The 18,220-nt window shown below is 37.4% G+C and overlaps 1 protein-coding gene across 3 annotated transcripts in view; it reads left to right on the top strand.

Moving 5' to 3' along the window:
* Window positions 1-18,220, top strand: part of SGCG (sarcoglycan gamma) — a 69,791-nt gene that overhangs the window by 44,700 nt on the left and 6,871 nt on the right. For all 3 annotated transcript variants that reach the window (XM_036456240.2, XM_036456241.2, XM_045588610.1), the window contains one exon: window positions 15,504-15,576. In XM_036456240.2, coding sequence (XP_036312133.1) covers window positions 15,504-15,576 — 73 coding nt within the window. The remainder of the gene's footprint in view (window positions 1-15,503; window positions 15,577-18,220) is intronic.

Raw genomic sequence — 18,220 nt, forward strand, 5'->3', positions numbered from 1 at the left:
CCAAATTCACTTATTAGGTCTAGTCATTTTTTTAATGGCGTCATTGGTGTTTCCTATGTATAATGTTATGTCATCTGCAAATAAGGATATTTTTACTTCTTCTTTTCCAATTTAGATGCATTTTATTTCTTCTTCTTGTCTAATCTCAATGGCTAGTTCTAGTACTATGTCAAAAAGGAGTGGTGAGAGTGGGCATCCTTGTCTTATTCCTGTTCTTAGGGGAAATGGGTTTAGTTTTTGTCCATTGAGTATGATATTGGCTCTAGGTTTGTCATATGGGGGCTTTTATTATATTGAAGTATGATCCCTTTATTCCCACTTTGCTAATAGTTTTTATCAAGAAAGAATGTTCAATTTTATCAAATGCTTTTTCTGCATCGATTGATATGGTTATGTGATTTTTGTCTCTTGTTTATGTGATGTGTCATATTTATTGATTTGCGGATATTTTACCATCCTTGCATCCTTGGAATAAATCTCACTTGGTCATGTTGTATGATCTTTCTAATGTATTTCTGACTTTGATTTGCTAGAATTTTGTTGAGGATTTTAGCATCTATGTTCATCAGATATATTGGCCTGTAATTCTTCTTTGTGGTGTCTTTATCTGGTTTTGGGATTAGGATAATGCAGGATTCATAGAAGAGCTTGTAAGAGTGCCTTCCTCTTGGATTTTTTGAATAGTCTGAGGAGGATAGGTTTTAGTTCTTTTTTGAAAGCTTAGTAGAATTTCCCTGTGAAGCTGTCTGGACCAGGGCTTTTGTTTACTGGAAGATTTTTGATCGTTGCTTCAATTTCTTCAGTAGTTATTGGCCTACTCAGGTTTATTTATTCTTCTTGGTTGAGTTTTGGGAGCTTATATTTTTCTAATATATCCATTTCATCTAGGTTGTCCTTTTTGTTGGAATATAGTTGCTCATGGTATTTTTCATAATCATTTGTATTTTTGTGGGATCAGTTGTTATTTCACCTCTTTCATTTCTAATTTTGTTTATTTGGGTTCTCTCTCTTTGCTTCTTGGTGAGCCTGGCTAGAGTTTTATCAATCTTTTTTTATCCTTTCAAAGAACCAGCTCTTGGTTTTATTGATCATTTGTATTTTTTTTCTTTTTGTCTCTATTTCATTTATCCGTGCTTTGATCTTTATTATTTCTTTCCTTCAGCTTATGTTGGGCTTTTCCTTTGCTCTCTTTCTAACTCTTTGAGTTGTAGCATTAGGTAATTTATTACCATTGTTTCTTGTTTACCGCAGGAGGCTTGTAGAGCTATGAACTTCCCTCTTAAGACTGCTTTCACTGTGTCCCATTGATTTTGAATTTTTGTGTTTTCATTGTCGTTTGTTGCCATGATGCTTTTTATTTCTTCTTTGGTCTCTCTAGTAACCCAGTCATTGTTTAATAGCAATGCTATTTAGCCTCCAAGTATTTGATTTTTTAAATGTTTTTATGGTAGTTGATTTCTAGTTTTATGTCATTGTGAGCTGAGAAGTTGCTTGATATGATTTTTATTTTCTTGAATTTGAAGAGACTTAACCCAATATATGGTCTATCTTTGAAAATTACCCATGTGCACTGGAGAAGAATGTATATACTGTGGCTTTGGGGTAAAATGTTCTGAAGATGTCAATTAATTTCATCTGATCTACTGAGTCATTTAGGATTGATGTTTCTTTGCTGATTTTTTATTTAGAAGATTTGTCCAATGGTGATAGTGGAGTATTAAAGTCCCCTATTATGACTATATTGTTTTCAATCTCTCCCTTGATAGCCTCCATAATTTTATTTTATTTTATTTTTTATTTTTTTATGTATTTGGATGCTCCTGTATTGGGTGCATGTATGTTTACCAGAGTTATTTCTTCTTGTTATATTGCTTCCTTTAGTATTATGAAGTGGCCTTCCTTATCTCTTGTTATGCCCTTCACTTTGAGATCTAATTTGTCAGATATAAGTATTGCTTCTCAGCTTTTTCTGCTTTGTTTGTTTCCATTTGCCTGAAAGACATTTACCATCCCTTCATCATCAGTCTGTGTGAGTCCTTTTATCTGAGGTGGGTTTCCTGTAGAAAGCAGATATGTAGGTCATATTTTCTTATCCACTCAGATACTCTATGTCTTTTTATTGGGGCATTGAATCAATTTATATTTAAAGTTATTATTGATAGGTACTTATTTATCACCATTTTTATTTGTTATGCCTGTGTTCCTTCTTCGTTTCCTATTTCTTCTTTTTACAGCAGATCTTTTAGCATTTCTTGCATTGCTAGTTTAGTGATAATAAATTCCCTTAGTCCTTTTTAGTCTGTGAAGCTCCTAATTTCATCCTAAATTTTGATTGATAGCCTTGCTGGTACAGTATTCTTGGATTCAGACCCTTCCTTTGCATAACTTTGTATATTTCATTTCATTCCCTTCTGGCCTGATGTGTTTCTTATGAGAAATCAGTCACTAGTCTGATGGGGGATCCTTTGTAGGTAACTTTTTGTCTCTCTCTGGCCGCTTTTAAGATTCTTACTTTGTCATTGGTGTTTGCCAATTTAATTATAATGTGCCTTGTTGTTGGTCTTTTGGGGTTCATTGTGTTTGGGACTCTGTAAGCTTTTTGGATTTGTGCGTGCTTTTTCTTCCTGATATTGGGAAAGTTTTCTGTCAATATTTCTTCACAGATTTTCTATTTCTTGCTCAGTTTCCTCTCCTTCTGGCACCCCTATTATGCAGATGTTGTTTCATTTTATGTTGTCCCAAAGTTCCCTTAAGCTCTTCTGTTTTTTGTTTTTTCTAGATGCTGCTCTGCTTATGTATTTTTTCCTACCTTTCTTCTAGCTCATGTGGTCCTCTGCTTTTTCTAGTCTATTGTTGATGCTTTTTATTGAATTCTTTATAGCAGCAATGTCCTTTTTCATTTCTTCCTAGTTCTTCCTTATTTCCTTTTGATTTTTACACATATAGTTGAAGTTGTCTTCCATTCTTTTCAGTGACCGTATGTCTATTTCTCTGAATTTTTTCTCTAATAGGTTGCTTGCCTCCATTTCATTTACTTCCTTTTCTGGTGATGCCTACTTTTCTTTCATTTGCAGGCTGTTTCTTTGTCTCCCCATGATCTTTCTTCTCTGGGTGTCTGGTTATGTAGCTCTGTGTTTCCTGCATTGATTTAAAGGCACAAAATACAACACACAAGGCACTGAGCACAAATGTATTCATGTTACTAATAACCCCAAATAATAGTGACCACCAGACAAAAGAGAACTAGGGGATAAGAAAAAAATGGAGTGCAAAAATGATATTGATAAAAGGGAAACAATAAGAAAGAAGAGAAACAGAGTAAAAAAGAAGGGGTAAAAACTATATGGGAGAAAACTCCAATAGAACAACCACTAATTCCAAAAAATGCAAACAATAAATACCCAATGGTGAATGCAAACTACAATCAACAACTACCCTGTTTCCCGAAAATAAGACAGTGTCTTATATTAATTTTTTTCTCCCAAAGTTGTGCTAGGTCTTATTTTCAGGGGATGTCTTATCTTTCCATACGCTAGGTTTTATTTTTGGAGGATGTCTTATTTTTGGGGAAACATGGTAATAACAAGGGAGAAGAGGAAAAGCAGAATAAAAAAACAAAAAACAAAAAAAGAGAAACAATATCACAAACCAGGACAAAAACGCCAATCTAATCAACAATTAAGGAAACAACAATAGGAGAGAGAGCAAAACAAAACAAAATAAAAAACCTAGAACAAAAATAAAACACAAAAACAACAACAAAAAACAAACAAAACAAAAAAAGGGGGGGGGGAGGAGAGAGAAAAAAATTTGGATAGTGAAGAAAGAGAAGAGAGAGGTGTGTATGGGGTATGTAGAGCCAGGGATCAGAAATTTGATATATAAGTAGGATCGAATTTTAAAAGGGGATAAAAAGAAGGAATAGCAAAAATCTAAAGCAGAAATATAGTAAGAGAAACTGGCCAACAAAATGGGAAAAGTGAGGAAGATTGTGTTGGCATAAGGGTAAAGTTTAGATAGAGTAAAATGATGCTGAAGGAAAAATAGAATGTAGAACACTAATCTCAAAATAAAATAAAATAAAATAAAATAAAATAAAATAAAATAAAATAAAGAGAAAATAAAATGACACCTTAAAAAAGGTAAAATAGTAGTAGTAATAATACTGGTAATAGCAGGGGAAGTCAGAGAAATTGAAAGTGCAAGAAGGATTTGTTGCTCTGTTGTTATATGAAGATGGTGGGGACCATGTGATAGGAATTTTGTGGCTTCTAGAAGCTGAGAGAGACCCTCTTCTGATAGCAAGAAAATGGGACCTCCGCCATAAGATCACGAGGAACTGTGGCTTGCCAGCAACCTAAATTTAGGAGCAGATTCTTGCCCAGAGCCTCCAGAAAGAGTCCTGCCTGGTTGACAACTGGATTTTGGCTTTATGAAACCCAAACATAAACACTAAACAAACCCACTGGTCAAAACTTCTGACCTACAGAAGTGAAAGCTCACAGGTGACTATTATTTTAAGCTGCTGAGTTTGTCATAATTTTATATCATAGAAATAGAAAACTAATACAGCCATTACACAATTTCAACTATGTTGGAAAAATTGCACCATAAACAAAACTTGATTCTTTATTTCATACTAGAGGCCTGGTGCATAAAATTTGTGCACAGGCAGGGTCCCTAGGCCTGGCTGGCAATCAGGGCCAATCTGTGGGGCAACTGGCAGGGTGATGGGGGAGGGGAGGTGCTGGCAGGCCTGGGACCTGCAGACTGGAAGAAGCTCCTGCATGAGCATCTACCCCCTGGTGGTCAGTGCACATCATAGCAACCGGTTGTTCCACCATTCGACTGATTTGCATATTAGTTTTTTATTATATAGGATGATTTTATAGTTGTTACAATGATGACTAAGTTCTGTGAAATATAAAATACAATAAGAATATTTTCAGTCCTAGCTGGTTTGGCTCAGTGAATAGAGCATCATCCAGTGGACTGAAGGGTTCTGGATTCGATTCCAGTCAAGAGCACATGCCCAGGTTGTGGGCTCAATCCCAAGTGTGCAAGAGGCAGCTGATCAATCATTCTCATCATTGATGTTTCTATCTTTCTCTCCCTCTCCCTTTCTCTCTGAAATCAATAAAAATATATATTTAAATTTTTTTTTCATGAACTTTAATTTTTTTTTATTTTTAAAATTGTGATGGAAAACATATAACACTAGAGGCCCAGTGCACAAAATTTGTTCATTGGAGGGGGGACGGTGTACCTACATCCTCTCCAATCTGGGACTCCTCAAGAGATGTCTGACTGCTTGTTTAGGCCTGATCCCTGTGAGATGGGGCCTAAGCTGGCAGTGGAACATACCTCTCACAATCTGGGACTGCTGTCTCCCAACTGCTTGCCTGCCTGCCAGCTTGATCACCCCCTAACCACTCCCCTCCCAGACTGATCAATGCCTTACCACTCCCCTGCCAGCCTAATTGACAGCTAACTGCTCCCCTGCTGGCCCGATTTTTCCCAACTACCCTCCCCTCCTGTCCCAGTAACCCCAAACTGCCCTCCCCTCCTGTCCCAGTAACCCCAAACTATCCTCCTCTGCTGGCCCAGTAACCCCCAACTGCCCTCCACTGCCAGCCTGGTTGCACCCAACTGCCCTCTCCTGCTGTCCTGATCACCCTTAATTTCCCTCCCCTGCAGGCCTGCTCCCCTACAACTGCTTTCCCTAACCTACAGGCCCAGTCACCCCAAGCTGCCCTCCCCTGCTGGTGTGATCACGCACAACTACCCTTCCCTGCCGGCCATCTTGTGGCAGCCATCTTTGACCACATGGGGACTGCCATCTTATGGGAGGGCATGAGGGTCAATTTGCATATTACCTTTTTATTATATAGGATACAATTTTCCAATTTCTTTTCCATTATTTCTTTTTCACACTCACTATTATTCCTTATTAGGTTCAGGTTTACAACATAGTGGTAAGACAATCATATACTTTACAGAGTGATCCTCTGATATTTCAAGTACCTGCCATGGCCTGTACATAGCTATTACAATATTTTTTTAATTCTTTATTGATTAAAGTATTACATACGATAAACTTCAATTTTTCAAAGTAAATTCCAACTAAAGCTTTTTTCCACCACTAACTATAAAGCTTGGTTTCTATTTTAAATGGACTGACTATAGTAGCCTTTCGAGTTTATTGGATCAGACAAGGAAAGAAGAATGATAACAGCCAGCTTCACTCTGGGAATGGCAAAGAGAATTAAATGCTTTTCTTCTCTTTTCTCCCCTCTGGTTACTTGAACAACTGCCACAAATATGGAATCTAAGAGGAGAAATGAAGTGACTCTTTCTTTAAGCTGGTACATTCCAAATTTCTGACTTGCACTAAATTCTGATCTTGACTCAGATAAAGAACTGTTTTCTTGACATTATCTTTGTCTTAAGTAATCAAAGAATAAGATGAAATCTCTAACTCTTAAGCCATTTTTATATAGACTTTAGTTAACTGAAGAATCATTTTTTAAATAAAAATTATGGAGATTTAACAATTTGACCAACTTAGAAATTGACCTAGGCTTTCAAACAGTCTCATTTTCCTTCTTATAAATAGAATTGGTCACCAAGTAACCAAAATTAGCATGCCTGTTTTACTAACCCCAGTTACAGAACACATTATTGAAATAGCATCTGAATATCATCTTTAAAAAAAATTCTATTTCATTGCCTGATCACCCCCTGATCATTCTGGCAGGTGATAAATTGTTAGCTTGGCTGCTTCAAATGTATTTTAGTTTCTTGGCAATTATTTGTTAGGCTGGGTCCATTCCCCAATATTTAGTAAGAGAAATAGTATCCTGTAATAGGATCCATTTTCTTATCACTAAAGAAGAAAACAAGATCTAGGGATAAGCCAGTCAATTTATTTTTACCCTTCTGTCAAGCTAAACAGGATTACACAAAGTGAAAAGTGATGGTGTAGAAATGCTTAAGTCACCCTCAAAGCCAATGACAAAAAAGGAGTTGGAAAATAGAATTTAACAACAGAAGATATAAACATAAACAAAGATGATAAGACCAGGTACCTTAAAAAGACATGAAGGCAGATATCTGGAAGGTGCTTATCTAGAAGGTGCTTATAAATCACCATACCATTTAAGCCATATATACAGTACATGCATCTCTGAACACTTTTTGATATAGCTCTATGTACAGTTGATGGCCTGGTCCATCAGTTAAAAACCTTTCAGCTGAAAGGAATAAAAGACCAAATTAAAAATGGCTTAAACTATAAGGATATAATTATCTCCTGTGAGAAGTCTGGAGGTGAGATAGGTTTACTAATTCAGTGCCTAATCCAGTAATATTTCACTCCAGCTTTGCTTCTATTCCCCTTTTAGTTGCATAATAGTTCCATCAATTCCAAGCATCACTTCCCTGTGCAATGACTTCCAGCAAGAGAACCTTGATGGCCTTGGGTGACCTGGCCTCTTTAAGTTAACCTTCCAGACAAAATTCACCTAATATTAAATTACTTGCATTGCTCTTATAAGTGTCAGTTAACTTTAATTTACTTTTTAACCCAATCAAATAAACTTATTTTTAGTGAAGAGTTTAAGACATTCACAATTGTTTTGATGATTGTTCTCTTTGGGTTTATCTGGGTCATATTATTTCATAATTTTTATCTTTTAGTCTTATTAAATTTGAGTCTTAAATAAGCCTGGTGTAACAGGAGATACAAAGAGACCAGATTATTCAGGTACTGGTAGGCCGATATAAGAAGCTAGATTTTGTTTTAGGGCAAAAGAAAGACATTGGATTGTCTGGAATAGGGGTGTCGAACTCAATCAGAGAAGGGGCCAAAATCTAAAATCCAGCCTAAATCGCGGGCCGAATGGTTTACTGAACAGTCATAAACTGTCATTGTGATGGAAACGCAGCGGAGTGCAGTGATGACAGCGCGGTGCGGGCCACATTGCAAGGCCTGGCGGGACGGATTTGGCCCGCGGGCCTTGTGTTTGACACATGTGGTCTGGAACATGATACTCCTTGGCTTGTTATACATTTCAAGATCAATATGACTATTGCAAGGGAGAATATATTGTTTAGAGGAAAGAATGGAAGCAGTAAGATCCAATGGGAGATATAGTACAGGCAATAAATGATGTTGATGTGGCCTAGATGGTCATAGGAGGAAGCTAATGACTCCAAACTAAGAATTAACATATAGAGACACATAAATCAAATGGGTGTCAGGCATCCAGGGAGAGAATCAAAGAGGAAAAGATTATATTTCTATCTGGATGATGTCATTACTCTCTGGGTAATGGAGATGACTGAGGAGGAGAAGAATACGTTTGTAAGGCAGAGAGAATTAACAGTTAATGTTTTAGATATATAAATAGAAGATATCTGTGAACAAGCCAAGTGAATATATTAGGCCTGCTATTGGATAAGTGAGGTACCTATTGTTCAGAGCAGCAATCTAGAATAGAGATACACATGAGGACATCATCAATCAAGTGAACTCAGAGATGCCAACATTAGAGCACATCTAAAGGGAGAGTAGTCACCAAAAGAGAGTTTTTGACAGACAATGTAGTGGGAGGGATGTCAGAATGGTCTTTTGTTAGTCCCAAGAGAGACACTGTGTTCCCAGAATTTGAGATCCAGGAAAGGTGAGGACTCTTGGATTTATTATCACGGATGTCATTATTATATTAACAAGAGCATTTTCATTGGACTTTTTAAAAAAATATATTTTATTGATTTTTTTTACAGAGAGGAAGGGAGAGAGATAGAAAGCTAGAAACGTCGATGAGAGAGAAACATCTACCAGCTGCCTCTTGCATACCCCCTACTGGGGATGTGCCCACAACCAAGGTACATGCCCTTGACCGGAATCAAACCTGGGACCTTTCAGTCCGCAGACCGACGCTCTACCACTGAGCCAAACCGGTTTCGGCTTCATTGGAGTTTTAAGCAAAGGACAATTTGTAGTGGTGGCAGAGTGAATAGACTAGGAGGTAGTACAGACATTGTTTGGAAGTTTGACTGTAAAGGGGAGCAACAGAATTCCCCCCCCCTCCCTATTAAAATGCCCATTTCAGTTCATAAATACTCAATGGATATGTGGAATTAATCTTAATAAACAGTTATCAATGTAAATACAAAAATCAAATATATGTCTGGACATGTGTTATTCACTGTTTGAACAGAGGTATTAATATTGAACTCTGTGCATTTTTGTAACTGAAAAATCCAGGAGTAGCAGTATGTTAGAAAGAATGGAGCAACTTGGAAAATTTCCCTTCTAGTTTTTGGGCTCTGTCTATGACCTCCATGATTTCTGGGCTCTATCCCATGAACTTTTCAACTGCTTTACCACTATTTCAATCCTCTTGTACCAAAATCTGACAAAAGTTCCTCACATGAGTGTCACTTATCATAAATTGTTGTAGGATCCAGAAAAGAATGGTGCCATTCAAATACTACTGATAGTAGAAATGACCACATCATTTACCATGTCTGATCTTGATGATATATTCTTTAAAAAGGTTAATATTATAAGCCAGGACTTTTTTTTGGTATATATAATACTTATACAGGGTCATACTAGACAAGGTCATTTTACTACATGATTTATGTGACAAAATTTTATAGTGGAATTTTTCCCCTTATAATTTATATAATTTTAAATAATATCTCTATTTTCCAAAAGGAGCAGATGTTACATCACTTATATTTTTATATATAGTCTTGGTTGGGGATATTAAATATGAATAAAAACATAAAGAAATATAATTAATTGAAGATCAACAACCACTTACTGAGAAACATTTTATGAAACATTTAGGAAACATCTATTTTATTATATGTAAATAAGTTCTAAGGCATATTTACTTTGTGGATAGAGTAATGACATAATCAAGTTCATATAATTTGGGCATTAACAATTTCAATGATAGAGAAATTTCTCCTCTTATTAGAAGATAATGCATATTTGTAGACTTTATGTCTGTCAACAGTTCATTGTCATTATGAGGTCACTCTATCATTGACTCTGGTCATTAGAAGGTAATTGGCATACATTTAAGTCTAATTATGGAGTTATATTTTCTTGTAAATAGTCCCACTGGCACTATTAGAATAATTACACTTCTTAGAGGAAAAAGAATTGAAACTGTGCTAAAATTAAAATTAAAATTAAAATCAAAATACATTATAGTTTCTTTGTTTTAGAAAGGACGCTTAAAATAGTCTTCCTTTACGCAATGGTTACCATTATTGTTGAGGTTCACTTAGATGGTATTTATTTTTTATTTCAGAGAAGAAGGGAGAGGGAGAGGGAGAGATAGAAACATTAATGATGAGAGAATCATTGATCAGCTGCCTTCTGCATGCCCCACAACAGGGATTTAACCTGCAACTCGCATGTGCCCTGACTGGGAATTGAACTATGCCCTCCTGGTTCATAGGTTGACACTCAACCACTAAGCTATGCCACCTGGGCATTTAGGTGATATTTTAAGGAGTATGTTATATTATAGCATATATGAGGATCTGTTCTTATCTAAATATAATTTGCATGAATTATAATATTATTTTCATACAGTTTTAACCTTCGCTTTTGTATTCCTTTATTTCAGCTGATTACAGTTTTTGTGTTGATCATGTTATCACATCTGATTTGTTATTTCGAATTTTCATTTTTTGCTAATTTAATTCAATTTTCTTATTTGCCACATACTTTTATTTCTTAAATGAGAATTGTGCATTTGTTATGTCTTTATATTTAAACAAAATTACTAGAAAAGCAGTAATTATAATGACAAAACTAATACAGGTAGTATTGTGGAGAAAATGTGAACTGTTAAATCAGGAAAGACTGCTGACTTTGCTCAAGTTGGTGTCTGGGAAACTTTCACCAGGTTTTCAATGGTAAGTATCAAAACTAGTACATGAGTAAATTAAAAAATAAACATTTAATCATTTTCAGTATTCTCTAAAGAGGAAATTCTGCAAAATGTGAAAATATCTGTTGAATTCTTTTTGGGACTAAGAGGGAGAGGAACAAGTTTTTTGCAGTTGCAGACCCCAAGTCTGGAGAGGGACCTAAACCAGAGACAGATCCTAAAACAGGGGTGAACCCTAAGAATGAGGCACAGTTCAGGAAAGGAACAGGGACCTAGGTAAATCATGACGAGTATGTATAGGCAAAGTGGTGTTACTTAAATCTGTGTGTATGCCTACAATATCCTATACTAGAGGCCTTGTGCATGAAATTTATGCATGGGGGGAGGATCCCTTGGCCCGGCCTGCACCCTCTCCAATCCAGGAGCCCTCAGGGGATGTCTAATTGCGGGATAGGGCCTAAACTGGCAGTCGGACATTCCTAACCACTCATCTGCCTGCCTGCCTGATCACCCCTAACCACTTTGCCCTCCTGCCTGATGCTCCTAACTGCTCCCCTGCCAGCCTGACTGCCCCTAATTGCTTTCCCCTGACTGCCTGATCGCCTCTAACTGGCTCTACCTTGGCTCCGCCACTGTGGCATTGTCTGGAAGGACATCCATTCTATCTGGTATAATTAGCATATTACCTTTTTATTAGTATACAGTATACTTAATAAAAGGGTAATATGCAAATAGACCAAACAGCAGAACAACCAAACAACCAATCAAAGTGTAATATGCTAATGATATGTTAAGGCTGCTCAACCGCTTGCTATGACATGCACTGACCACCAGGCAGCAGACAGTCAACTGGTTGACCAGTCACTATGACGTGCACTGACCCTCTGGGGAAGATGCTCCAACTGGTAGGTTAGCTTGCTGTTGGGCTCCAGCTGATCAGGACTTAGTGAGATGGACTGGACACGCCCTGAAGCCCTTCCATGGTCCTCTCCAGCCCGATCATGCACTGGTCAGATCCCTCAGCCTGACCTGCGCCCTCTCAAAATTTGTGACCTCTTGGGAGGTGTTGGAGTGCCAGTTTCAGCCCAATCCTGCAGGCCACTGTCCTTAGCAGGGCACTAGTCACAGGGCTCATGATTGGTGAGCACTGCTGAGGCAGCATGAGCCTCCCCTGATCAGGATTGATTGGTTGCAAGCCCCAGCAGGCACAGTGGGGCCAGGATGCATAGGACTGGCAGGTAGGAGCTGCAGGTGACATTGGATTGCGGGTTTAGGCCTGATCCCTTCAGGCCACCCAGAGGCACTCCACCTGAGCACGAATTCATGCATCAGGCATCTAGTTTTAAATATTTCTATGTTGACTTCTTTATTTTTTTAGTAATTGGATTATTCATTCATTCCTATACACTGGTCACATTTTCCTGCTCCTGCACTACTGCTTTTCTTGAAAATTATTGTCTATCACCTCCATATAGTTACAAATGTCTATTTATTTTAAGGTTCAAGGCAATTGCATTTTACTATAGAAAGTCTTCCCTGTCTTAAAGTGATGTTCCCCTGCTGATGATACCCAAAATAACTTAGTTGCACACTCCTACTGGCACATTGCTTTCCATTATATAGTATTTGTTAATTATGTATAACAAATCTTATAGCAAATAGATGAAAAGTATGGATTTTGAATTCAAATCACAGTCCTGCCCTTTAACTGTGTAACTTTAGGAAACTTAACCTTTCTATTCCTCAATTTCCTCCTCAGTAAAATAATCTCACCTGTCCTGTAAAGTTCTGAATATCAAACTAATTAGGTATATTGAAGAACATGTCATTGTCATCTTTGCATTTCTTCGCCTCCACTCACACCATGTCTTGTGTATAATTCAATTCTCAGTCTAGTAAAACAACATGACTCCTAGAAATTAGAAAGTCAATTTTCAATATTTAAAATTTTTTATTTTTCCTCTAATTTCTTGATGTGTTTTAAGAAACAAATGACACAAGATACAATTTTTACACATAAAATCTAGAGAATGAGTCAAACGACTATTACCTAAAGCACATGTGTCAAACACAAGGCCCACGGGCCAAATCCGTCCCGCCAGGCCTTGCAATGTGGCCCGCACCGCCCTGTCATCACTGCACTCCGCTGCGTTTCCATCACAATGACAGTTTATGACTGTTCAGTAAACCATTCGGCCCGTGATTTAGGCTGGATTTTAGATTTTGGCCCCTTCTCTGATTGAGTTCGACACCCCTAATCTAAAGGATACAGACATGCAGTTTTCAACTGTAATTACTTCTTTTTCAATTTAAGGGCTTATATCATTTCCCACATTTAAAATAAGTCTGAGCCCTGGCCAGATGGCTTAGTGAATTGGAACACTGAAAGGTTGTGGGTTTGATTACTGGTTGGGATAATAATAATAAGCCTGCATATTTTGAATTGGTTTAAAAGCATATGTCTATAGGAACTTACTGAAATTGGAAAAGCAAGAGAGCAGTTGTGCCTATTTTTTTAATCCACACTGAAGGATATAATTTTTTGTTGTTTTTCTTTTTTTATTACAGAATCTTAAAAAACACACACCCTGTATTTTCATAGAATAAATTTCACATTAAAGATTCTCACAGTGGGAAAAATAACAATTTATTATTTAACTTTATATTTTGTGGATATTATTTTGGGACAAGTAAAATGAATACATTTGAGGAGTAAGTCTCAGTTTAGAATGTGTATGTAATATTTTGATACCTCTACATGGGTACTTCTTCCCTGCCTGGAACTTCTCTATATTCAGAAGTTCTCTAGGCTCTTTTTCCCAGGATTTAGAAATTAGTAATGTGAAATATTAGCATTTCCTAACTTTAAAGTTTCCCAAAGACATATAACTCTCAGTGACTGGTATTACCTGAACAAAGGGGGGAAGTTTTCAAACATTAAATGCTGGCTAAGCTGATGTAATCTTTACTTATGAATTAACTAGAGGCTCAGCACATGAAAACATGAGTGGGTAGAGTCCCCAGGCCCAGCCTGTTATCAGGCTCATCTTTGGCTCACTTGGCAGTCCCTGGTCCCTCCCCACCACGCCCACCAGCTAGCCAGTTCCCCTTGCTGGCCCTGGGTCCTGCCCCACCTCCACTGCCGACCCCCCTGGTTCCCCTCGCTGGTCCCCCACCTCAGGGACTGGTCGAGAGGTCATTCCCGTCATTATGCTATGGTCACTGGTTTTTTATTATATAGGATAGTTTTTCCCTTTCTCCATAACTCCCAAGGCAAATGTAGATGTTTGATAAGGTATTGATAGTAATAAAGCTTAATTCCTTTTAAGAGTTTGGTAAATTAAAATGTGAAAGCTCATATATAATATTCAGTTATATTGTGAGTCTCTTGAGAAACTAGAGGACAACCTCATTCACTCGCCAGGCTGTGGAACTAACTCAATCTCACAATTTCTTGGTTATAATTCCTCTTAAATCTTTTTCTCACAGATTAAATTCTAAAACTAGCCAGGTGATTAGAAAAGGTTTATCTCACCAGTGGACTTCTATGTTATTTCTTTCTTATTGTGAGATTAATGGCATGACAGAGCATAGGGAAAGAGGTGTACAATCAATTTTCCAGGTATTAAGTCAAGAAGGTCAGAGCTTCCACAGCATGGCAACATCTTTGCAGATGCCCACATTGTGATAGTTGAAATAACAAAGATCAGCAAAGGTGAAAGCTGAGAGGTGAAATTGCCAAAAGGCCTGCCTTGGGAGATTTTTGCAATGCATCCTTTTGAATATAGTAACAATTTCCCCAAGGCCCCATGGCCACTGGAGAGTGAGGACCACAGCCAGGGAGTAGCCCATCACAATGGAAGAATTCAAATACACAGATGAAAGTAGGCCCAGAAGCAAAACACTGACAACCCCCTCACCAGTCCAGTGAAGAGGTGCAGGCTTGGAACCAGAAGGCAGCTGGGTGACAGGTGAATGTGAGTGGGTGGGTTGGTCCTGGAGAAATGCTGAGATTTGAGTAAGTCTGACCCCCCACTGGGGATCAGAGGAAGAGAATTCTGTCTCTTTGGGGACACCCAGCCTCCACACACTCACATCTCGCTCGTGAAGGTTCAAGGTACTGGAGGATATGTTTTTATGGATTTTAGAGAGAGGAAGGAAGTAGGGAGGGAGGGAGGGAGGGAGGGGGAGAGAGAGAGAGAGAGAGAGAGAGAGAGAGAGAAAGAGAGAGAGAGAGAGAGAGAGAGAGAGAGAGAGAGAGAGAGAGAGAGAGAGAGAGAGAGAAACATTGATTGGTTGTTTCTCATACATATCCCACCAACTGGGGATCAAAACCACAACCTACGTGTGTGACCTGACCAGGAATCAAACCCAAAACCTTTCATTCTTTGGGGAAATGCTCCAACCAATTGAGCAACTGGCCAGGACATGCCTATTCTTTTTTTCCTGCAATTCAAACATCTGCACAAATTCAGCAACAAAGATCAGAACTTACTTGTGCTTTTGTATAGTCTAAATATTCTGTTTGATGTTTCACTAATTTTACTTTTGTAAGATGATGAATCTTTGTTTTTTGTTTAGGGCCTGAAGGAGCTCTTTTTGAACATTCAGTAGAAACACCCCTCATAACAGCTGACCCATTTCAGGAGTTGAGGTAAAAATGTTGTTCAAATATAAACATACTCATTTATAGAAGACACCTGGCTACGTGCTAGAATAATATTTTAGCAATTGTAACGAGATTGATTTCTTTTGCCCACAAGAGTTTTATTCTTTATTGGTTAAGATATTACACATGTGTTCTTATCCCCTCTCGCAGCCCGCCACAGACCTGCACTCGTGCCCTCACCTCTGTCTGCCCCGAATGTCTGTGCCCATTGGGTATGCTTATATACATGCAGACAAGTCCTCTGATTGATGTCTCCCCCTTCCCTTTGAGGTTTGACGGTCTGATCGACGCTTCTCTGTTTCTGAATCTGTTTTTGTTCATCAGTCTATGTTGTTCATTATATTCCACAAATGAGTGAGATCATGTGATATTTACCTTTTTCTGACTGGCTTATTTTGCTTAGCATTATGTTCTCCAGGTCCATCCATGTTATTACAAATGGTAGGAGTTTCTTCCTTTTTACAGCAGCATAGTATTCCATTGTGTAGAAGTACCACAGTTTTCTAATCCACTCATCTGCTGATGGGCACTTAGACTGTTTCCAAATATCACCTATTGCATATTGTGCTGCTATGAACATAGGAGTGCATATATACTTTCTGATTGGTGTTTCTAGTTTCTTGGGATATATTCCTAGAAGTGGGATTACTGGGTGGGGTCAAATGGGAGTTCCATTTTTAGTTTTTGAGGAAACTCCATACTGTTCTCCAGAGTGACTGCACCAGTCTATATTTCCATGAGCAGTGCATAAGGGATCCTTTTTCTTCGTCAGCACTTGTCATTTGATGGTTTGTTGATGATAGCCATTCTGAAAGGTGTGAGATGGTACCCCATTGTCATTTTGATTTGCATCTTTCAGATGATTAGTGACTTTGGGCATGTTTTCATATGTCTCTTGGTCTTCTATATGTCCTCTTTTGAAAAGTGTCTATTTAGGTCTGTTGCCAATTTTTTTATTGTATTATCTTCCTTTTATTAAGTTGTATTAGTTCCCTGTAAATGTTGGTGATTAAACCCTTATCTGAGATAACATTTGCAAATATGTTCTCTCATGCAGTGGGCTTTCTGTTGTTTTGTTGATGCTTTCTTTTGCTGTTCAGAAGTTTTTTATTTTGATGTAATCCCATTTGTTTATTAACTTTTTAGTTTCTATTGCCCTAGCAGCTGTATTGGTGAGGATATAGCTTCGGCATATGTCTGAGATTTTCCTCCCTGTGGATTTCTCTAATATTTTCATGGTTTCCCATTTTATGTTTAAGTCCTTTATTCATTTTGAGTTTATTTTTGGGTATGGTATAAATTGGTGGTTTAGGTTTCTTTTTTGCATGTATCTGTCCAATTTTCCCAACACCATTTATTGAAGAGAATGTCTTGACTCCATTGTATGCTCTTGCCTCCTTTGTCAAATATTAATTGAGCATAGTTGTTTGGGTTGATTTCTGGGTTCTTTACCCTATTCCATTGGTCTATATGTCTGTTCTTATGCCAGTACCAGGCAGTTTTGAGAACAGTGGCTTGTACAATAATATAGCTTGACATATGGTATTGAGATCCCTCTTATTTTATTCTTCTTCCTTAGGATTGCTGCAACTATTCAAGGCCTTTTTTATTATTATTATTCCAGATGAATTTATGGAGAGTTCCTTCTAGATCTTTGAAATATGCTGTTGGTATTTTAATGGGGAGTTCATTGAATCTATAGATTGCTTTGGGTAGTATGGACATTTTAATGATGTTAATTCTATCAATCCATGAATATGGTATGTTCTTCTATCTTTTTATGTCTTCCTCTTTCTCTTTTTTCAATGTCCTGTAGTTTTTCTGCATATAGGTCTTTTACCTCCTTAGTTAAGTTTATTCCTAGGTATCTTCATTTTTTTTTTGGTGCAATGGTAAATGAGATTTTTCTTTCAGTTTCTCTTCCTCTGAGTTTATTATTGGTATAAAAAAAAGCCATAGATTTCTGGGGTTTAATTTTGAATTCTGCCAAATTAATTTATTAAGTTTAATAATTTTTGATGGAGTCTTTAGGGTCTTCTATGTATAGTGTTATGTCATCTCTGAATAATGACAGTCTTACTTCTTCTTTTCTAGTTTGGGTAACTTATTTCTTCTTGTCTAATCGCTATGGCTAGCACTTCCAGTACTATATCAAACAGGAATGGTGAATGTTGGCACCCCTGTCTTGTTCCTTTCCTTAGGTGATTTCTTTTTTTCTTTTTTTTCTTTTTTAGTTTTCGCACATTGAGATGATGATAGCTATAGGTTTGTCATATGAGACTTTTATTATGTTCAGCTATGGTCCCTTTATTTACACTTTGCTGAGGTTTTTTTTTTTTTTTTAAATCAAAAAAGGGTGTTGGATTTTGTCAAATGCTTTTTCTGCATCAATTGATATTACTATGTGATTTTTATCTTTCAATTTATTTATATGATTATCACATTTGTTGATTTGTGGATACTGTACCATCCTTGCATCCCTAGAATAAATTCTCCTTGGTCATGGTGTATGATCTTTCTGATGTAATGCTAGAATTTTGTTGAGGATTTTGGCATCTATGTTCATGAGGGATATTGGCCTGCAATTCTCTTTCTTTGTGTTGTCTTTATCAGGTTTCAGTATTAGGGT

Source organism: Pipistrellus kuhlii, unplaced genomic scaffold (assembly GCF_014108245.1).
Source record: "Pipistrellus kuhlii isolate mPipKuh1 unplaced genomic scaffold, mPipKuh1.p scaffold_m20_p_3, whole genome shotgun sequence".
Taxonomy (NCBI): domain Eukaryota; kingdom Metazoa; phylum Chordata; class Mammalia; order Chiroptera; family Vespertilionidae; genus Pipistrellus; species Pipistrellus kuhlii.